General features: G+C 40.2%; 1 protein-coding gene across 1 annotated transcript in view; it reads left to right on the forward strand.

The window, feature by feature from the left end:
• The window catches only part of Apoltp (Apolipoprotein lipid transfer particle), a 168,578-nt gene that overhangs the window by 76,116 nt on the left and 71,858 nt on the right, over nucleotides 1-20,604 (forward strand). Inside the window, exons 20-23 of the mRNA XM_090384611.1 lie at nucleotides 2,495-3,623; nucleotides 3,758-3,928; nucleotides 14,628-14,960; nucleotides 18,301-18,466. Coding sequence (XP_090240737.1) covers nucleotides 2,495-3,623; nucleotides 3,758-3,928; nucleotides 14,628-14,960; nucleotides 18,301-18,466 — 1,799 coding nt within the window. The remainder of the gene's footprint in view (nucleotides 1-2,494; nucleotides 3,624-3,757; nucleotides 3,929-14,627; nucleotides 14,961-18,300; nucleotides 18,467-20,604) is intronic.

The raw sequence follows: 20,604 nt of genomic DNA on the forward strand, positions 1-20,604 counted from the left end.
CCGGACGGAGGCGATCTGGTCAGATAAAAAGAACCTGGTAACCCTCCAACCGCAGCACCACAATGAAGTGGCAGGGATCAGCCACGATCAGGCCACCGCCTCAAACATGACCAAAACGCTCCATAAGGATCACCCACATGTCATGAAATGACACGCGATCACACATCACGTGACTATAATTCCCCACGAGTTGTTGAGACTGTTTCCTTGTATACTGTACTTCTATTTAGTGTTTACATTATGTGACAACAATCTCCTACTCGGTTAATTTAGAGAAAAAGTCATTTATCTTTTCTCTAATTTGACCTACTAATTGATTTTACCACGATGAAAATTAACGGAACATTAATACAGAAAGTCAGTTCTTTTACAGGTGATATATATATCTCACGGATGACATAAGCACACTACAGGCGGACACTTGCGCTCGAGGGAGGGGAGGGGGAGGCATAGTTTCATAATTTATTTAACAGCAATCCGATTCCTTGTCGTTGTCCCCCCCCACCTCCCTCGCACGCTTCGAACGGCCTTCTTACTCTAAATATCGTTGCATAGTACCTATTCAACGGACGGCGTTGAATTGCGTACCAAGTTAAATGTTAATTTATTGTTTGTGTTTTTTTTTAAAGATATTTTATGACCATTTATTAAATAATCTTTATAAAACACAAACTTTAATGTAAAAATGAAGTATAACATGTAAGAAATACCTATTTAACGTGTTATTGGAGAACGAATTACAGGATATAAATGTATAATGGGTTTCGACTTACAATATTTTCAACATACAATGGGTTTTGTGGAACGAATTACCATCGGATGTTGGGGCGTCACTGTGTACACACACACACACAGTCGGACTTCCATATAACGAAATTGATCGTTCGCCAAATTCATTAAACATAAATTTCGTTATAAAGAAATATGACCTTTACAACTATGAAAAAAAAAAATACTGTAATTCAACATTCAGAAATATAGTAAAAGATGAGAAATAAATCAGAAAAAGTGGGAATGAATAAATTTTCTAACATTTTAAAACAATTAAGTTATTAATATCACATATTAAGGAATTACTAATTATATGATACGCACAATATATTAGTATACTTTTAAGAAGTATGTCGGTAAATATTTGGTTATTTTTGTTATACACTGGATTTTACTGTACATCGTTTAAAAAAATATTCGCATTTGTTTAAGCACTCAAATATATTTTCTGGCACATTTTCTCCACACTGAAGGCCTCGACGAAAAGTTTCAAATGCTGCCAACATTTGTTTGGAAGGTTTAATGTTGCACTCATTGGAGTAAGTTACTATGACATCGTTATCAACTCCTAAAGATTCTTCAAGATCAATTTCTCCACTGATCAAACCTCTCGCTTACAGTTCTTCCCAAGATTGCTCAATGTCTTGTAGCAGTTCATCCCTCTCATCGCTGTTAATTGGCGTTTTATCAAAACCTTTTGTGAAACAATTCTTAATCATTGTTTCCGTCACACCTTGACTCCACATAACACCACTGGAATGTGGGGACCACGCTAACTGAGTCTCTACAAATTTGATTAGAGACTCGGAGTATTTATGGCTGATGGTCTCAACCAACCTCTTAAGGAGGCCACTTTTCAGTGTTCGCACCATTCTAGGAGAACCAGCTACGCTTTCAAGCCTTTCTGTATGAGAAATGGCGATGTGGACAGGAAGGTTCTACAGGTAAGTTCTACTCCTCGAGTAGAACTTAGATGTTCTACTCGAGGAGTAGAACATCCGTCTTCGGTCTCTTTCGGTCGGTTAAATCATCATCGAGTTGATGCAAATCAATGGAAAGTTGTCACAGTCCCTGATGATCCTTTTGGCCCCTGGTAGTTAGCTTCACCACCCAGGTTTGCGGCACTGCCACGGAGAGACAACAGGTGACAGAGTTAGTTTGATAGTACTGCTAGAAAAAGAAACAGAAAAGTAGATTTCCATTCTGGACCTCTGCCTACTTGTAGTGCAACGGAGCTACTCTAATTTATAAATAGAGAAAAATAGAATTTTTCACTGAGAAGCTCTTTAGAGAAAACGCTTTGAGAAACAGTGATATCGCTTGGCCAAGAAACGCTTTGCACCCAGGGCCTATATTAATACTGTACATATTTATTTTTCTTACATTTTTTAAACAGGGTACTACGTTTATATTATTTGAACTCTATGCATTGGGTTTAAAAGTGAAAGTGGAATAACTATAGCCAGTCTCATGTATGTTGTTAAGTAATTAAATCGATACGAGTACTGACATTATCAGTACTCGTATCGTATTACAAAAAACTACACCTGCTAGAAATAGTCCGCTATGGAAAAAAGAAAACAAATTAATCACCGGGCGAAACTGGTTCAGAAAAATTTCTTTAAATCTTTGAGAAGTGAAAAAAAAATTTCATTTTGTTGACCAGCTTTATTTTCTCTCTGTCTAACCGATCTCTTTCTGGTTTTATCTTATTCTTCTCCAGATGGAATGACTTTGAAGCCTTCGCCACTGTCAACACTCCATTTAATGTTCTGCGCATGCTTCGAGTGGACACCAAATTCCACAATAACATGTTCCGGGACATAGCAGGAAGCGTACAGATTGAGTCTTCTCATGAGGCTCTCAGAGCCGCGGCCATTTCTGGCAAATTCCGTCGCAGCAGCGGTGTGGAAGATCTATCCATTATGCTAGTACTTCCCAGTGAGCGGTATAGCTCCGTCGGTCTGTTGGCCAATGTCCACTATAGTCCCGATTTCACATCTGTCATCTCCAGAGTCACTCTGTCACTTCCTCAGAAGAGTTTCAGCGTGTCCAGTAAATTTTCAAGTAAACCGGGAGAGATCTCCGCTTCTGCTGGATACGAATGGGGACATACGAATAAAATAGATCTCGCCGGCAGCCTGAAATATGGCAGAAGTCATTTGGAAAGCCAGATTACCCTCGTAACTCCTTTTAAGAGCTATGAAAACTACGATTTACGTATGAGTTTCATGAGGCGGGATCGGTCGCGATACGATATTGTGATGAGCTACAAAAATCCAACCGATGTGGTAAGCACGTTCAGAACCATTTACACCTATCAGAACTTATTGAACTTTGAAGGAGACTTCAATTTGAACATTCCTCTGAGTGGATTCCAGGAGATGTCCGTTAAGATACAACAAGAATTTGTCAGCGGTCTTTGGCGAATGAGCTTTGAGTCTGCGTGGGCCCGCAATCGAAAAATCTCGGTGGATTTCAACCACAGATACAACGAAACCCACCACACGGGATCTGTAGAAATGAACTCGTCGTACAGAGCTGTCAGATCTACATCTGTCACCTACACTTTCGGTAACAGCTATCAGGACACGAAGGTCGCGATGAACATCAACTTCAACAGTCGTAACATCATACGAAGTGAGTTTGCATCATCATTTGACCGCAACACACGCGGATCTGTCAAAACATTTACGGTTGACCTACCAGGAGTACCGTTTACAGTTGCCGCATCCTCACAGCCCTTGCCCGCAGGATACGAAATATCTGCGAAAACCGTGTGCCCGACCAGGACTGTGACATTCCATACCACGTACCAACGGACTGCAGAGGGTTCTGAACCACGAGATGACGCTTAACTGGGATGACGCCGCTCGTAGAGGCCTATCTTACGAGTTGCGTGTTTCAGGCGCCTCCCGAGGACGTTCCGCTACGAACGAAATTTACGGCCGCCTACACCTTCCAATCAGATCCTTCGAATTGAAAGGCACCACTCATCCACCCACAAAGGAGTCTCGTGTGGAGTCGACTTTTACTGGGATATCGCACGCAATCCCAGAAGCATCTGGCCCTTGGTTTCGAGCACTTGGATCTCAGCACTCGAAGTCAGGCTGCTCACAAAGTGAAGATTACCGCATCCCACCCACGATTAAACAAGGTAAGTTTCTCTTTCGTTAAGTTGATTTTGCTTTTAATGTCTAGTTGTTTTGGCATCGGTTAATCAATCTTCAAATACGCGTGCACGCACTTTTGTTTCCGAACTTCAAACAGAAAGTTTATTGTATAAATAACACACCCAGATTAACAGCAGCACATCATCAAAAACAGATCACATCACCAAAGTTTTCTGTTTTTCAACAGAAAGGAAGCATTTTACAGCGCAAGCTAAATCCGATGTGGTGACGTTAATTAGGCTTAAGTATGCAGATGATATGAAGGTTGGCAGGGTAGTTAATCACAGTAACCAGCGTATGGCTACTGCAACAAGGTCTAGACAGACAGGTTTAGAAGTGGCAATTGAAGTTTAATATTGTCAAATGCAAGGTACTTCTTAGGGTAGCAATAATTCCAGATTAACGTACCAGCTGTATGGATTTCTGGTACTATACTCAGGGCATTCTATTTAAGCAGCCAGAGCCCACCACTCCCTGTGCAACAGCACATCCGTGGCTGGGGTCTTAATATTTTATGGCTTCAGAACTTCTAATTAAATAAGTAAATTTTATTAATAATAATAATAACAAAATAAGTAGTGACAAATGGGCCTGGAGTACTGGGGTCCATAGTTTAACAGATATTTATTTAAAGTATACCCAGTATAAAATAAAATAAAATAAAATATTCCAGAAGCTTTCGGAACTCGTGTCCCTTTCTCAACTGACAGAATTTTTGAATACATTACAAGCAAAGTGTGGCACGTTACTCATTCGTCATTGTTGTAGCACGGACGTGTGCTGCCTTGCGCCAGTGATCATCCATCAATAAAACGGTTGTCTCCAGGATTGGATGTATACGCATGCCTTCTCTGGCGATTTAATGCCTTAGGGGTTGTTCATTATGTTTAGTGACTCTAGCCATAGGCGGTGGCGAAAGTGTCGCGCGTGGTCCACTACCTCAAAGTCGCGCTTGGGGTCAAGATCGTGGTTGGTAGCCCAAAAATGTTCTGCAAGCGCGGACTGGTCAGTTTCGGCAAGCCGGATTGCTCTGTGGTGTTCCGTGAGGCGATCCTGGAGACGTCTCGATGTCTCACCTACGTAGCAACTGTTACAGGGCCCTACAGGTGATACGGTACACTACATTGCTGCGTAAGACAGGTGTGACAGGGGTCTTCACACTGGAGACAAGTGAACGTAGGTTCCTACCTGGTAATTGTACACATTTTATGTTGTAACTTCTCAGGATCTTCGAGATACGTCCTGACACTCCTGGATAGTACGGAATGTAGGCGGATGATATGCCGACTTGCTTCGGAGGTCTTGGGTTGGAAGTAAGTTCTTGTGCCTGTAACAAGCATCTGTTTAGTACATGGGATGGATAACCGCATCTGGTTAAGTCCGCCTTCACACGGGAGATCTCGTTACGTCTAATTGTGTCGGTGCTGAATGGCTCCAGGCCCTGGAGAACAGGGTGCGGGCAGTGCTATTGAGATGGCTTGGAGCGTGGCCGGACCCGTAGTTGGTGAATTGACCGCACCACATGGGTTTGCGGTATACTGAGGTCTCTAGATGTGGGCTCTACGCGATGCACTAGCACGTCCAGAAACGGGAGCGAACCGTCCACCTCTGATTCTACGGTAAACTTGATGAAATTGGATAGAGAGTTGAGGTATTCTAGTAGTACCGTTTCAGAACCACGTGGTATTATGGTAAAAATATCGTCGACATATCTACACCACGTTGTAATAGGTGTAGGTGGGTTCTGGTGTATCTGCTATGGGTGCCCCTGTCAGTTCCGTAGTAGCTAACATCGCCATGGAAGATCTGGAGAAGCAGATACACCAGAACCCACCTACACCTATTACAACGTGGTGTAGATATGTCGACGATATTTTTACCATAATACCACGTGGTTCTGAAACGGTACTACTAGAATACCTCAACTCTCTATCCAATTTCATCAAGTTTACCGTAGAATCAGAGGTGGACGGTTCGCTCCCGTTTCTGGACGTGCTAGTGCATCGCGTAGGCCCACATCTAGAGACCTCAGTATACCGCAAACCCATGTGGTGCGGTCAATTCACCAACTACGGGTCCGGCCACGCTCCAAGCCATCTCAATAGCACTGCCCGCACCCTGTTCTCCAGGGCCTGGAGCCATTCCAGCACCGACACAATTAGACGTAACGAGATCTCCCGTGTGAAGGCGGACTTAACCAGATGCGGTTATCCATCCCATGTACTAAACAGATGCTTGTTACAGGCACAAGAACTTACTTCCAACCCAAGACCTCCGAAGCAAGTCGGCATATCATCCGCCTACATTCCGTACTATCCAGGAGTGTCAGGACGTATCTCGAAGATCCTGAGAAGTTACAACATAAAATGTGTACAATTACCAGGTAGGAACCTACGTTCACTTGTCTCCAGTGTGAAGACCCCTGTCACACCTGTCTTACGCAGCAATGTAGTGTACCGTATCACCTGTAGGGCCTGTAACAGTTGCTACGTAGGTGAGACATCGAGACGTCTCCAGGATCGCCTCACGGAACACGACAGAGCAATCCGGCTTGCCGAAACTGACCAGTCCGCGCTTGCAGAACATTTTTGGGCTACCAACCACGATCTTGACCCCAAGCGCGACTTTGAGATAGTGGACCACGCGCGACACTTTCGCCACCGCCTATGGCTAGAGTCACTAAACATAATGAACAACCCTAAGGCATTAAATCGCCAGAAAGGCATGCGTATACATCCAATCCTGGAGACAACCGTTTTATTGATGGATGATCACTGGCGCAAGGCAGCACACGTCCGTGCTACAACAATGACGAATGAGTAACGTGCCACACTTTGCTTGTAATGTATTCAAAAATTCTGTCAGTTGAGAAAGGGACACGAGTTCCGAAAGCTTCTGGAAATATTTTATTTTATTTTATTTTATACTGGGTATACTTTAAATAAATATCTGTTAAAATAAGTTAGTTTAAACAATTCCAGCTTCTTAGCCTGCCCTGAGTAATAATATATTTTGATTCCTCCATATGTCTTAATCAGGGCAGTTACCGCCCCTGCCTCGAGGAGGCGAGCTTCCACTATCTTGCAATCTTTTCCTTCTATTAAAAACACTTTTGATAAATTCATTAAAATAGTTTATATTTTCCTTACTAGTGAACAAGGTACCAAGACAATCTCCATCCAAGACTCCAACTTTTCTTTCCAATCTTACTCTAATAGCCACATATTGATAACACTCTAGCATAACGTGCTTGATGTTTCGCTCTCTCCACATGTACACAAACCATTTTCTCGTAATCTCAACTCAAATAATTTCTGATTCAGACCATGACTAGTTAAAATGAAGGTCGCCTGTAGCCCAAATTGCTGCCAAGGTCTTTGTCTTGTATTAATTATCCCAACATTTGGGAGAAATAAAATGTTTGCCGGCCTTTAATAGTGGCAGCCCACAATTCTTGCCATTTAATTTGGATATCTATGATTATCCTTTTCTTCTGTTCTTTGACATCAATTTTTGAATATACATATCCATCTCTGGGACAAGACGTAATACCCAATATAGTCTTCCTCACATTGTTTTTTGTGAGGTATATTAGGCCTTTCAATAGTACTTCGTACGGTGCTGGCATCCTCCCTGCAAGGCTTCAGAAGAAACAGTTCTACATGCTCTAGTGACTCCTAATAATGCAAATCTTTGAGCCTGAACTAAGTACTTTTGTATCATTACATTTTCAACTCTATGTACCGAAGCCCCTGAGGCATAGGTCACAATTGGTATGAATAAGCATTGGTATAATAGTGTTAATGCTCTACCTTTGATCCCCCAATCGGTCCGTATAACCCTTCGATGCTTGGAGTACAAGAGTCTTATTTTATTCTTCAAATATTTCACATGTTCTGTAATGAAGTCTTTCCTCAAGTTGCAGGCCCAAATATCTAGCCACTGTTACATACCGAACAGCACCCCCTTTCCAGCCGCAAGGTGGGAGGTCGGCTTGCACTTAGCTTACCTTTCAATAGCATTTGTACCTTCTTGCCCAGAGAGAGATTGTAATTTATTAAGCTTGCTCCATTCTTCCAAAGAACTTAGAGCTATACCTGCCCTAGTTTCTAATTGTAGCCTAGAATCGCCATAAACTAAAATTGCAACATCATCCGCATACGCTATGCACTCTGATCCTTCAGTTCTTTTACCCAAGAAGGTATCAAGCACTATGTTCCAGACAAAGGGGCCCATCACCTTGGCACAAAGGGGCTCTTGCGGAAATCCTCTGTAGATCCTTCTTGTTACTTGTTCATATCTTGTTTTAACAAGTATGGATCTATTATCAAAGTAGTCCCTTACTACACTGTACAATCTGTTTGGGCATTCCATTTTTCTTATTCTTGCTAAGATGCCCTACCACCAGAGTCGGTCAAAGGCTCCATGAAAGTCCACGAATACCGGGAGGACATACCTTGCATCACTCTCCTTAACAGCTTTGGTTAGTCTATACACAACGTCCTCAGTTCCTTTTCCCTTTTTAAAACCAAATTGGTTTTCTGAGGACATAGACATATTTTCATATATAATCATTAATCTGGTTATAACCAGTCTTTCATAAACTTTTCCCATTACTGATAGGAGAGCAATGGATCGATATGCCCCAGTTTCATTTAGCAGTCTATCCGTGCTTTTTATTAATAACTTTACTTGTGCCTCCTTCCAACTCTTAGGGAAAGCACCCGCTTTAAAACATTTATTGTACAGTTCTAATATTATCTGTGAAGTCAGCATAAAAGCCTTCTTCAACACAGTCACTTCAATTTTATCTAAGCCCGGCGACTTACCATCCTTTGCCTGATCCATAGCACGACTCACTTCTTCAAGCGTAAAATCACTTTCCTCTTTGGTAGACAAGTATTGCATATTATCAATTTTCATTTGCTCCTGAATTAGAGTATTTTCATTTTCATCCAGACTTGGAAAGAGATCATCCAGTATTCTGTTCATTGTATCCTTCCAATTTAAGGTTTAATTGCACTCAGTACCAACTGTAGTGGTTATGTTCGCTATACTCTTTTTTTGAATTTATTAATTTATAAACCGTTCCCCATGGATCTCTAGCTCCTTGCTCTTCGACGTACGACTTCCAACAACTATTCTTAGCTTCATTAATTTCATTTATATATTCACGCCTTTTTCTTTGATATTGTTGCACATAAGTTATCACAATATCAATATTACCCAATCTGCGCTGTCTTTGACATTGTCTTCTTAGCTTCATTACATTCTTCCTTAGAACAGAATCTTTCAGACCACCAAAACACTGGTCTGCTTGCTACACACATCTTCTTCATACTATTATTACAAGACTGAATTGTCACATCAGTTAATTTTCTAACATATTCCTCCATATTTAATTTTAACCACTCAATGCCATTAATTAATTGCATATAAATTTCGTCAAATCTTGGCCATTTTACAGTTTTAACAGAAAACCTATCCAGATTATACTAAATTCTATTTTGATCTTGGCATCTTATTGTAAACAGAATCGCATTATGATCACTGTGTAGTCCTCCATAACCTTCCAATTTTCAATTGCATTCCTCACCGAGCCAGTTACAAGAGTAAAATCGATATAAGACTGACCATGCACTGTATTATAAGTAGGCAGATGTCCTGCAATATTCAACACTTCCCAGTTTGAAGTTATAATAAACTCCTCAAGTTGTGTGCCTCTATCATCAGAGTTCATTCCACCCCAAAGTGGAGAGTTAGCATTAGAATCAAGTGCAATGACAACTCCCTCAGAACCCAGCAGTCTTTTTAGCTTTTCCAAGTACTCAATTTCATGTTCGATGTTACCAGAGTGCTGACAATACAATGTCACCACGTAGACTCTACCAAATGCGCCCATAAGCTCACAACAAACAGCATTTGTATTACATAGTGTCAAATTTTTTGTAACCACTACGTCTGGTGTTCGAACTATAATGGCCGCACTCGGCGAATCACCCTCGGACAACACTCTATACCTTTGTGGGTAACATCGTACTTGTTCGTGGACCGCATAAGGCTCCTGCAAGAGTGGCACTGCAATATTGTCCTCCATTACATAGTTTATTTGAGAAGCCACACTTTTTGCTCTTTGGGCATTTAGTTGTAGCACTTTAATGCCTCCACCCATAATTTATTTTTTTCTTGTATATTTCTAATGCTTTCTTATATTCAGGACAATCCTTACTTACAGCAACATGGCCCACCTCCACCAGATTTTTCTCACAACTACAGCAAACTGGCTGCTTATTCTTATTTGTGCAATTTTTGAAGGTATGTCCTACCTCTCCACAGTGTTCACAATGCGTCTCCTTCTTACAATATTTCGCCACATGTCCATACATTAAACATTTATAGCATTGAGTGACTGGAAAAATTTCTTTATATCTGCAAGCAGACCAGCCAATCAAGAACCTACTTCTTAATTTTGCTCTTTTCCATACACTAGTACTAAGTTGAAGTACCCAATTTTCAGTGTCTGTTCCCTTGGTCTTATTTACAGATAGAACTTCAATACCTTGTATACATTTGCTTTCAGACATTCCCATGTCTTTAAAGTTCTTTAACCATATGGAGATGGGGATGAAGAAAGAAGAAAGTTCTTTAACCATATGGAGAAGGGGATGAAGAAAGAAGAACTTCTTTTGGAAGTTCTTCTTTCTTCATCTCCTTCTCCACATTAAAGACGACAACTTTTGGTAACATTGACCTTGGAATTGTGCATTTTAGGCCTAAAACACCTAGCCCAGAACATCCCTTGATCCTTGCAATATCATTGTCAGTCGCTGCCTCCAGAATGACTCTTCGATCTCGAATAGGCCTTATATTTTTAACTTTCGTATCTTTGAGCATAGGTCTAATTTCTTTCAAATTCACTTCTTCACTTGTTTTAAATTTATCAGTTATCGATTTCAAAATTACAATTTTTGGTGGTTTATCTTGATCATCAACATGCTTTTTTGCTACTGATGCACAGGAATCTTTTTTTCACCTTTTCCTCTTCTTAACTTTTTCTTTTAGTGCGATATTTTCTATATAAACATTGTGAGCTTTCATTTCTAGTTCATCCCACTGTCTAATATTTTTCGTATCGATGTTGCAGGAACATTACTGCATTTATCCCACAAATAATATTTCAATCTATTCCTTACGTTTCGTACATCTTGAAATCCTTCATATTCAGTTGTTATAGAAGTACTTTCATCTTTCTTTTGCTTTTTTCTGGACTGGGATTTCTTTGTAACACTTACATCTGAGTCACCCTTAGACCTTTTCTTTTTCCTTGTTTTTTGTGCATTAGCCGTCTGTGGTGCACTTAGATCTTCCTGAGTCACTTCTGAAGTTCCAGCGAGCGACAATGATCGGCCCTTCACTAGAGTTCTGGCCAGGGCACGCCCAGAGAAGACTTCTTTTACTGTCCTTTCCTGTACTTGTGTGAGGATGTCTTGGTTAGTTCCTTCACATTCTTCCTCTGTCAACTCTGAGGCTGCCAAAGTCACCTCGTCCTCCATCGGATCTAGTTCACTAGAAGAGGACATTGTATAAATAAAACACAATATGTACAATTAAAAAGCTAGTGCCAACAATGACAAAAGCTAAATATATACACTATTTACACTTATCGAAGAGCAAGAAGCTGTTAATCCAAAGTTAACTCAAATGGAATTTTATTAAAAAACTAAAACACCAACTAAAAACAATCCCCATCCCAAGTGAAACGGACTGGAGTCCCAGAGCTTAGGACTATCTCTGAAGGGCACGGAAATGCTAAATTTATATTCCAGAAACCTTCTGTTCCTCACTAATTTATTCTGGCCCGTTCAACCGGAAAGTGGAATCTCCACAAACCAGCGGCCCGTCGTCTGGGGCGGCCGCCCCAGACGACGGGCCGCTAATCTCAGCTTTTGCAACTCGTTCAATCAAAGCAAAAAATGCAAAGTAGCACACAACAATAAACTGTACAGAAATTAAAGCTAACCTCCGAGTTCAATTGTCGGCCAAAATACAATTATGCTTATCAGTGTCCCCAAGATTAGCCCTGGGGCTTATCTTCAATATCTTCCGATATGCAATGTCCGGTTAGATAAGAAGTTCTCTGAGCAGTGCAGAGGGGCAGCCAGGGCAGCTCATGTGGTGTGTGTTTCCCAGAATATACAGGCCAGCAGAGATAAGAGGATTATGCCATTTTATAAAGCCGTATTCTTGAGCGCTGCGTACAGGTCTGGAGACTATTTTAGGAAAGAATTTTTGGAATGGGTAAGAGAAAAGGAACAAGAATATCATTGTCTCTGTATACATTAAAAAAGTTTTCCTCCCAGTGATATTTATTCGAGCCAATGGGAGAAAACGGCGAGGCAATTACGTCACTACAAATGCAATTAATTATTGACAACTGCCTCCATAACCTTCACCAACCTCATCCACATGCTTCCCTGTCTAACATTTGATGTTCCATTGTAACGTTTTTGTATACTAATGAATATTGTTTATTTGTAAATACAGTTTGTAAATATTTTAAATATTTATATAGTTTGTAAATATTTCAGTCCAACTCTTTGGGATGCAACAATATTCCTCATGAATTTTCAAACCCGAAGCAAACGGCTTTTTCCTAAGTGACCTGTGTAAACGTAGGTAAATAGCGTAATTACATTGTGATATTTATTCCACCTTGAGAATTCTGCGCACTACAAATGCACAGGTAAATAATTACATAGGTCATTTCCTGATTAGATATCGATCATAGTAACAGTGTTTTTTTGTCTGGCAGCACCGGGGGTCTCCCCCAACTCCGCGTTTTTACCTGTGCAGAATACAATACTCTATATAAGGCCAGGGTGTATGTTTTGCGAAGTATTAGTGTGGGTTGGGTTGTGTTGTTCCTCTGGCCACTTAGCCTGGGGGACTGTGGAGAGCTACTATCATCCCCCAGTTTCCATCACCGCCCCGGGGAGACGGGCCAGGACACATTAAGAGAGGAAAAAGCTCTGGCGGGGTGAATACTGGTGTAGCCTAGGCATCCAAGGAGATGCCCAAAAAAATTATTGGAAAGGAGATAATTGGGAGACAGGAAGAGGGTGGGATAAAAGGAGCAGAGAACAGAGGGGGGAAATCGCTGAGGCACTCGCTTGATTTGAAAGTTTTCTTGATCTGACCCCTGGTACAGGACACCCATCCTGGTCAGAGGGTGGGAGTTGAAAGTGGGTGGTGGGGGAGCCACCCAGGGTGGAGGAACGAGACTCAACGATCTGAAGCTTATTACATACCATTTAGTCTCCTCTTGCAAGTGAAACCGTCAGTGGATCATCAAACTGCTACCCAATAAGGCAGCAATAGCTGTCGAAATGAAACCAGACCTCCATCCAACGCTTGCTCCCACCCCACACGAGTGCGGGGCTTGAGCAAGCGTTTGCTGTTTTCAGGATAGATCCCTGGAATAGTTCCCATAATGAACCTATATCCAACAGTGTATAATTGTTTTTACACAGCGAGTGGAATCCACGAAATATCGCTACAGCCCTGCTCGATCCACTACTGTCCCATTCATGAACTGTAGCCCGCTCGTTTCCTTTAACCACTGTTTTATGACATTGTTGGCAATAGTTGCTATTCGTTTCTGCATTGTCAAAATTTTGATGTTTGGATCCTTGCTGAAAATCAGTTCGCTGATATCAGAGTGCCTTGTACTTTCCTCGACATGTTGAAATAAACAAGCATGCGAGTGGTTAAAAAAAATTGCTGCATGGCTTATTGCCAGTCCAGGATTCCCAAACTAAGAGGTAGATTGAAGTCGTCCCTTCAAGTTGCCTATAGAATTGTTTGGTCTGTAACGTATCCCGACTATCACTTCCCGTTACCTCAAGTCATCTAATGCTCCATAGTCTTCAACATCCATCTGAACTGCATTTAATCCTGAGAACAGCTTGGCAGTTTTCAGAGAGCTTTCAATAGCAGGCAATCCCGCTTTGACCTTCCCTGTCCTGGAACACGCTATACTCGCCATAATGAAATTCATCATCCCTCATCTCTGGATGGCGCCATGTCTCCGCCGGTCCGAATATATAAACATTGTTTAAACTAATCGAAAATTCAAAGTCGTTTAATTAATTTACAGTGCTCTTGGCATTACGGTATAACTAAAATTAAATTTTATATTTCACTGCTTATCACAACCCGGACACATCCTGATAGCTGTTAAAATGTTACTCAGGTGGTAGTGACTGCTGGTGGTTTTTGCATCTTATACATTTGTACATACGAGAGCTCGTATAAATACTCACGGGGAGAATACAAGTGTAATTTTGGCCCATGTGTCGCTAACCTGTTTAACTGCTAGAACTCTTAACCTCTCTCTCCCTAAAATTATCAATTTACCTTAATTCTTAAGAGTGTAAACACTTACAAAACCCTCCTCTTCTTAAATAAATTCCATTTAGTAATGCAGGCGAGGCTGGAAAAAACTTCCCTCCATAAGCCCTTCAGAGTCTCTCCCTCAAATATAGAATTAATCCTGATATTTTTCGTTTATGGTTAGCAAAAAATTCATATATTTATAAAAGAATCAATTTTAATAAGAAATATTAAAAAAGAAAGTAGACTCAATAGATCGACATTTTGTTTTCTTTCTTTCTTTTTTCTTAGGATATCGTGGCCCTAGCAGAAGTCACTCTGAGTCCCTTAGAAATTCACGGAAAGATGGAGTTGGATTACTCTCGTTACCACGAACACAACCTTCTTCTAGAAGCCAGAGCCAAGAACTTGTCGCGCAACGGAGAGAGTACTCATTATTCTGTATTCTTGAATGCCCGCCATCCCATCAGCTCCGTCGATACGCAGTTGTCAGCAGAGGTTATCAACACCCACCAAGAAATGTCAGCCCAGATGCGTGCTAATCACCTAGACAGCGGGAGACAGCAGTGCGTGCACATGTTGAAAGCTAAAATCATGAAGCTGAGAAGCGAAATCAACCTGCTGGTAAGTTTTATTCAAAGAACACTTGTGCACTTTGCTTAACAAATACAATTAGCGACACCAGCAGAAGTAATTGAGTTAAATTATATTGACTGCACATAAGATACGATATACCCACCACGGCGTACTCGGAAGGATCTCTCTCAGATTGATATACACATTCTTCTTCCAGTCACATAGTTCCCTGAGTAGCTGTTGTGGCCACCAATAAATTCCTCCAACTGCATCGATCATGTGCTATACGAGCGGCATCGCAAAATGTCACGCCCAAAAGTTCACTGATCCCATCCTTCCACCTAGTTGCAGGTCATATATATATATATATATATATATATATATATATATATATATATATATATATATATATATATATATACAGGGTGATTCACTACCAGTGCGACAAACTTGCAGGAGGTGTAGGGGGCACAAAGACGAATCGGAATCACATAGCATTGCAGGGTCCGAAATGCCTTCGTCATGCGGTAGAGGCCGTTGAACGGGAGGTCGCGTGAACAGCGATCCCGCTGGAAGTCAGCATTTGCGAACCGTTTCTGTTGAAGAAACCAAGTAGCAAAAGTCCTCCGGAGTGGATAATCCGCAGGCTCCAATGATTGGACGCGTTGCAGATGGTATGAACTCATTTGGTTTGTTGACAGTATCCTCCATACAGTGGATTAGGAAATACCCAATCGTTGGCCTATCGCTCGAGTACTTTTTTTTAGAAAAAAAAAAATAACAATAAATAAATAAAAAACAAACATATTAATCAAAATATAATAATGAAATAGTAATTAAAACGAAAAAGGACTACAAGTTGAGCAGAACATGAAATGACATCGGCTAACTAAGGCTGGCACTTTGTTTCTGTTTGTAAAGGACATAATTGTCCTTTACAAATAGAAAGATAGGCCTAGGTTCCATCGCGATATGCCTTGTCAACAGACCACAGGTCGGTGTTGAGCGAGTTGAAAGTGTCGAGAGTCACATTTGGGAAGTGTCTCTTGAAATTCTATAACCTCTGGAGTCTTCAGCACAAGGATGGGGATATTGCGGAGATGTCTGCCTGGCAAAAGGCAACCAACCGTGTTCCAGATGTTGATGTGATCATGCTTAGCCGAGCACAGATGAAGGAATGCTTTTATTTTTAGCACGTGGGATCTGTGGACTGTGGCGTGTATTGCCGGTTGGAGCAGAGTGCAGATTTATATGTCGTATCTATGTGGTGCGACCACAAGTTGGCCCACTTCAGCACCCAGAATTCGAGGCCCCATAGTTTCCTGAGGCTGGTGGGTGGTGCCGCCGACCAAACTTCCACAGCATAGGAGAGCAAGCTACAGAACTAAGTTGCGAGGTATTTCCTGATTATTTGCTTATTGTGCGTTTTGCACAGATCTATTTTCATTTCCCAGAAGGCTCTCAGGGCTTTGAAGTACTCAGCTTCGATTTTTTTTTTTTTTTATAGGTGAGGTTGGCATCAAGAATTACTCCTAGGAATTTGGCACAAAGTAACAAAACCGATGCCATTTCACCTACTTCGGTCGGTGATTTAGTACGAACTAAAATGATACCTGGCACATAATTTGTTCGTCTAGCTTAAGAACTGTAATAGTTTTTACACTTGTTATCAGTAATCATGTATGTGTACTGATACACACAGAAATCACCATATAACAAGTAAAGTGTCATATTTAGAACTGTAGCTGAAAGACAGCCCATAAAAATGACGTTACCTCCCACGGCATATTTCAGAATTCTTCTGATACAATAAGTCTTTCTATTCGTGTATTCACTTCAACACACAACGGTAGGGGGGGGGGGTTATTGTGTGCCTGCTTCAGAATACTTCGACTAGAACGACATCAGAGACGGACTAGCTCAGGCCCGATTCCAGTAACAGTAGTCCTCTGTCATGCCTCGCCAGGAGAGCTCTCCAACTGATTGTCTCAGATGTGGAAGGGGAAGAAAGACCTTTCCTGCAAGTATTTTGCAGTATATCTCTCTTCAATCATTATTGGTCGTTTCAAACAAAGAACTTTGGCAGTAGCTACTTTGGTGGAGGAGAGAGAAGTAATAGAAGAAGAGAAGGAAAGAATTTTTTTTATATTAATATACATATTTCCTTTATTGCTAAACATTTTAGTAAATTTATCCTCTGCATTGTAAATATACCCCTCTGGCTTGCACGCCGTACAAGGGGCGATTGTATCTTACAATCAACCGAAAAATAAATAAATACACGAACTTTTTATGAAATACGAGTATCAAGAATTTTGCAGTTGTCTTTTAATAACCCTCATGTTGTATGACTGAGAAAATATGCTAAAGTTGTCAACACAGAGGGCACTGTTCCTCCTCTTGGCAAAAGGGATGAAAGAGTGAGGATCCCACACGAACTTGGAAGACGATCGGCTAAAAATTTTTAATAAAAACAGGAAGATGCCCTCTAAGAAAGAGGATACAGGTCTTTTAAGATGCCAAATCATACGCTTTTTTAGGAAAGCATCCCAGATGGATATTTCTAGTCTAATAAGATGACTAAGCTGGCCCGGTTCCTTCGGAGCAGCACTAGCTGCTGGAGAAAAGGTCATTTAATTCTAAATACCACATTAAATGAAAATTAACCATTCTCAGGAAAGCCTACGATAATCTTTATCGATGGTCTACTAGTAAATAAAGAGAACTTATAAAACGTCTTATATTATGCTGCTTAACATTCGAAATTCCACTCCGAATTAAGCATTGTCTCAAAAATGGCAGAAAATATGGCGCGTATAAGTAATAGGTGACTTCAACTTGGTCCAAATGGAAACTAGGTACAAATACTAAGAAACGACCTGTCAAAGGTGACTGGCACTAAAGCTCAAATGGGGGATGCATTTAAAATGTTTTCCTGCTCAAAATGCTATTTGATCATTCTTCGTGTTATTCAACGATTTACTTGAAACACTTCGAAATGAAACTACTGTTAACATATCTCATCTATAAAATGCAAACATTTTTTTTTTTTTACAATTTAAACGTTAATATCTGCTATCCTATATGGGCAGCGAATTAACTATTTTGTTCATAATTTTTAATGAACATGAACGGCAAACGCAATACCGGACTTAAGAACGCGCGAGTAAGAAACTTCGACGAACGTTACAACGATCATAACAGCAAATGCTGTCCTTTCATCCGCATCATGCATGGCATAAATTATTTAAAATAACATTCCTCTCTATAATAAAAATGTTTCGATGCATTTTCAGCAACCTATTAATGTTCTGTTTATTTAAATAAGCGGCCAACAAATGAAGAACGCATTCACGTTGCTAACAAATCTCCTCCTTTATTTCATTAGTTGAAAACGAATGCCGAAGAGTCGCTTATCACAGGGCGGATGTTTAACAGAGACCGCGAGTTCACCATTGCTGTGGAGAAAAAGCAGAATGACCAACTCACCCTTCACTCTCAAATTCGGTTCAGCAGAAGACACAAGAATGTCGACCTCAACATAACTCTACCAGGTAAGTCCGACTACGCGGCAAAAGAACTTCCTCGCTCAGTTTGTTAATGTTCAAGCATCTTACAAATTTATAAAAACTGCATCAAACTCTTTGAATTCGATCATTGAACCCTTTTTCTTTATTCACATATCCACTTTTAGTGCTCTTTATTATTATTACTGCCATTAATTCCCGGAAGTCAAAACATTTAAACACATGTTTGATAGGGAGAAAAAAAAAAAAAAAAAAAAAAGTCTTCATCTTTAGGAAAATATTTTTTTTTTATTTTATAAAACTCGTAATCACTTGGAGACAACTACCGCTTAATTTGATTAAGTTCACTCTTGATTTTTAAGGAGTCCTTATGTGCTGTAATGTAATAACTAGATCGTATGTATAGCTTAGCTTAATTTTCAGCACTCACCTCATAGTAATCCGCTTAGCTGGTGGAGAGTTTTACCACATACATAGTGGTTATAGGATTCTAATAATTTACAGGGATTATGGGTTTAAAAACTAAGTTATGGGCTATAAAATTTTCTTAAAAAAGGAAAGTGCACCTTCCCAAATTCAATTCATACAAGACAACACACGAGTACGAGACACAAGATCATAACAACGTTATATATTTGATCAAATGCCAATCAGATTGCCAAGCATGTTACGTAGGCAGTAACAACAGCAAAATTCGGGACATCAAAAATTTCCAACACACGTGCATACTACTACTGTAATAGTAGTATGCAAATCTAATTCAACAAGTACAGAACTAACACAACACGTCCAATCTTATAATCATAACCCACTTATCGATTCAGCCATCACAGTAGTGAAATTAAATTCCAGCTACAAAATCCTTGAAAACGAAGCCCTCGGCATCGAATGGTTTAAGCGCCATACATCACTCAATGCGTTAAACAAAAGGATTCCCGCCAATTTCTCCCCCATTTGGAATTTAGCACGTATTAAGTTTCCACGTGCACTGAAATGCATTTCGGGAAACCCAACCCGTATATAACACAAGCGCACTCTCCCCCCCCCACTATAGCTAACTGAGGACGATTTCGAAAGTCGCTCGTGCACGGCTATTAGCTTCTATTTTTCTTAATTTAATTTAATTTAATTAGGAAACCATAGAATGAAAGGTGCACTTTCCTTTCTTAAGAATATTTTTATAGCCCATAACTTAGTTTTAAACCCATAATCCCTGTAAGTTATTAGAATCCTATAACCACTATGTATGTGGTAAAACTCTCCACCAGCTAAGCGGATTACTATGAGGTGAGTGCTGAAAATTAAGCTAAGCTATACATACGATCTAGATTTGATTAAGTTCTTAAAAGAATAATACGTAGGAACAGGCAACGTAAGAATACTACACGTCCTACCATTAAAATCTGGACACTTGCATACCTACAAATGAACTTCATTTACAGGGAAACTAACAGCGTGTGCTGAAACCTTTATGACTCCTCTCCTGGTCTCCAGAGAATATTCCCCACCAGTCTTTTGACGCCTTAGCGTATTTGCATAAATACCTATTGCCATGTCCATCCGCATGTAACAACTTGACTCCTACTGGACGGATTTTCACGAAATTTTATATTTTGTTATATAGAAAGATTTGTCAAGCTATCCCAAATTTCATTAAAATAAGGCAAATATCAATCCAGCAATTATTTCTTTTTTCTGCACAATCTATATGAAAAGAAAAAAAGAAATTCATAGTTTAATATATAATGTGCGTGTTAGAACGCAGTTTTAACACGCACATTATATATTAATATAAAGATGTAAGTATAAGTTACATGGAATGCCAAAAAGGAATATTTTTTTTCCTTAATAAAACAGCCGAATTTGTCGCCGCTTTGAAAACCGAATAGCGGAAAATATCGGAGGTCATTTACAACAAGTTAGTTAATCCGCGCTGTGTACTAAATTCAGGCACGTCAGCAAATAGTAGTAGTATTGATTTATGACAAAATACCCCACCATGAGCACAGAAATCTATTCCTATAAATGAAAGTATATTTCATGTATTACTCTAAGAAATGCGAATATTACCAATAAATTTTCAACATATATTCCGTTTGCCGTTGGAGTGGTTCTAAGTTTAATTCTGATTTCGTTGCATTTTCCATTCAGAAATATTACCATAA

Source organism: Mastigoproctus giganteus, chromosome 11, assembly GCF_048544385.1.
Source record: "Mastigoproctus giganteus isolate SK-2022 chromosome 11, ASM4854438v1, whole genome shotgun sequence".
Classification (NCBI taxonomy): domain Eukaryota; kingdom Metazoa; phylum Arthropoda; class Arachnida; order Uropygi; family Thelyphonidae; genus Mastigoproctus; species Mastigoproctus giganteus.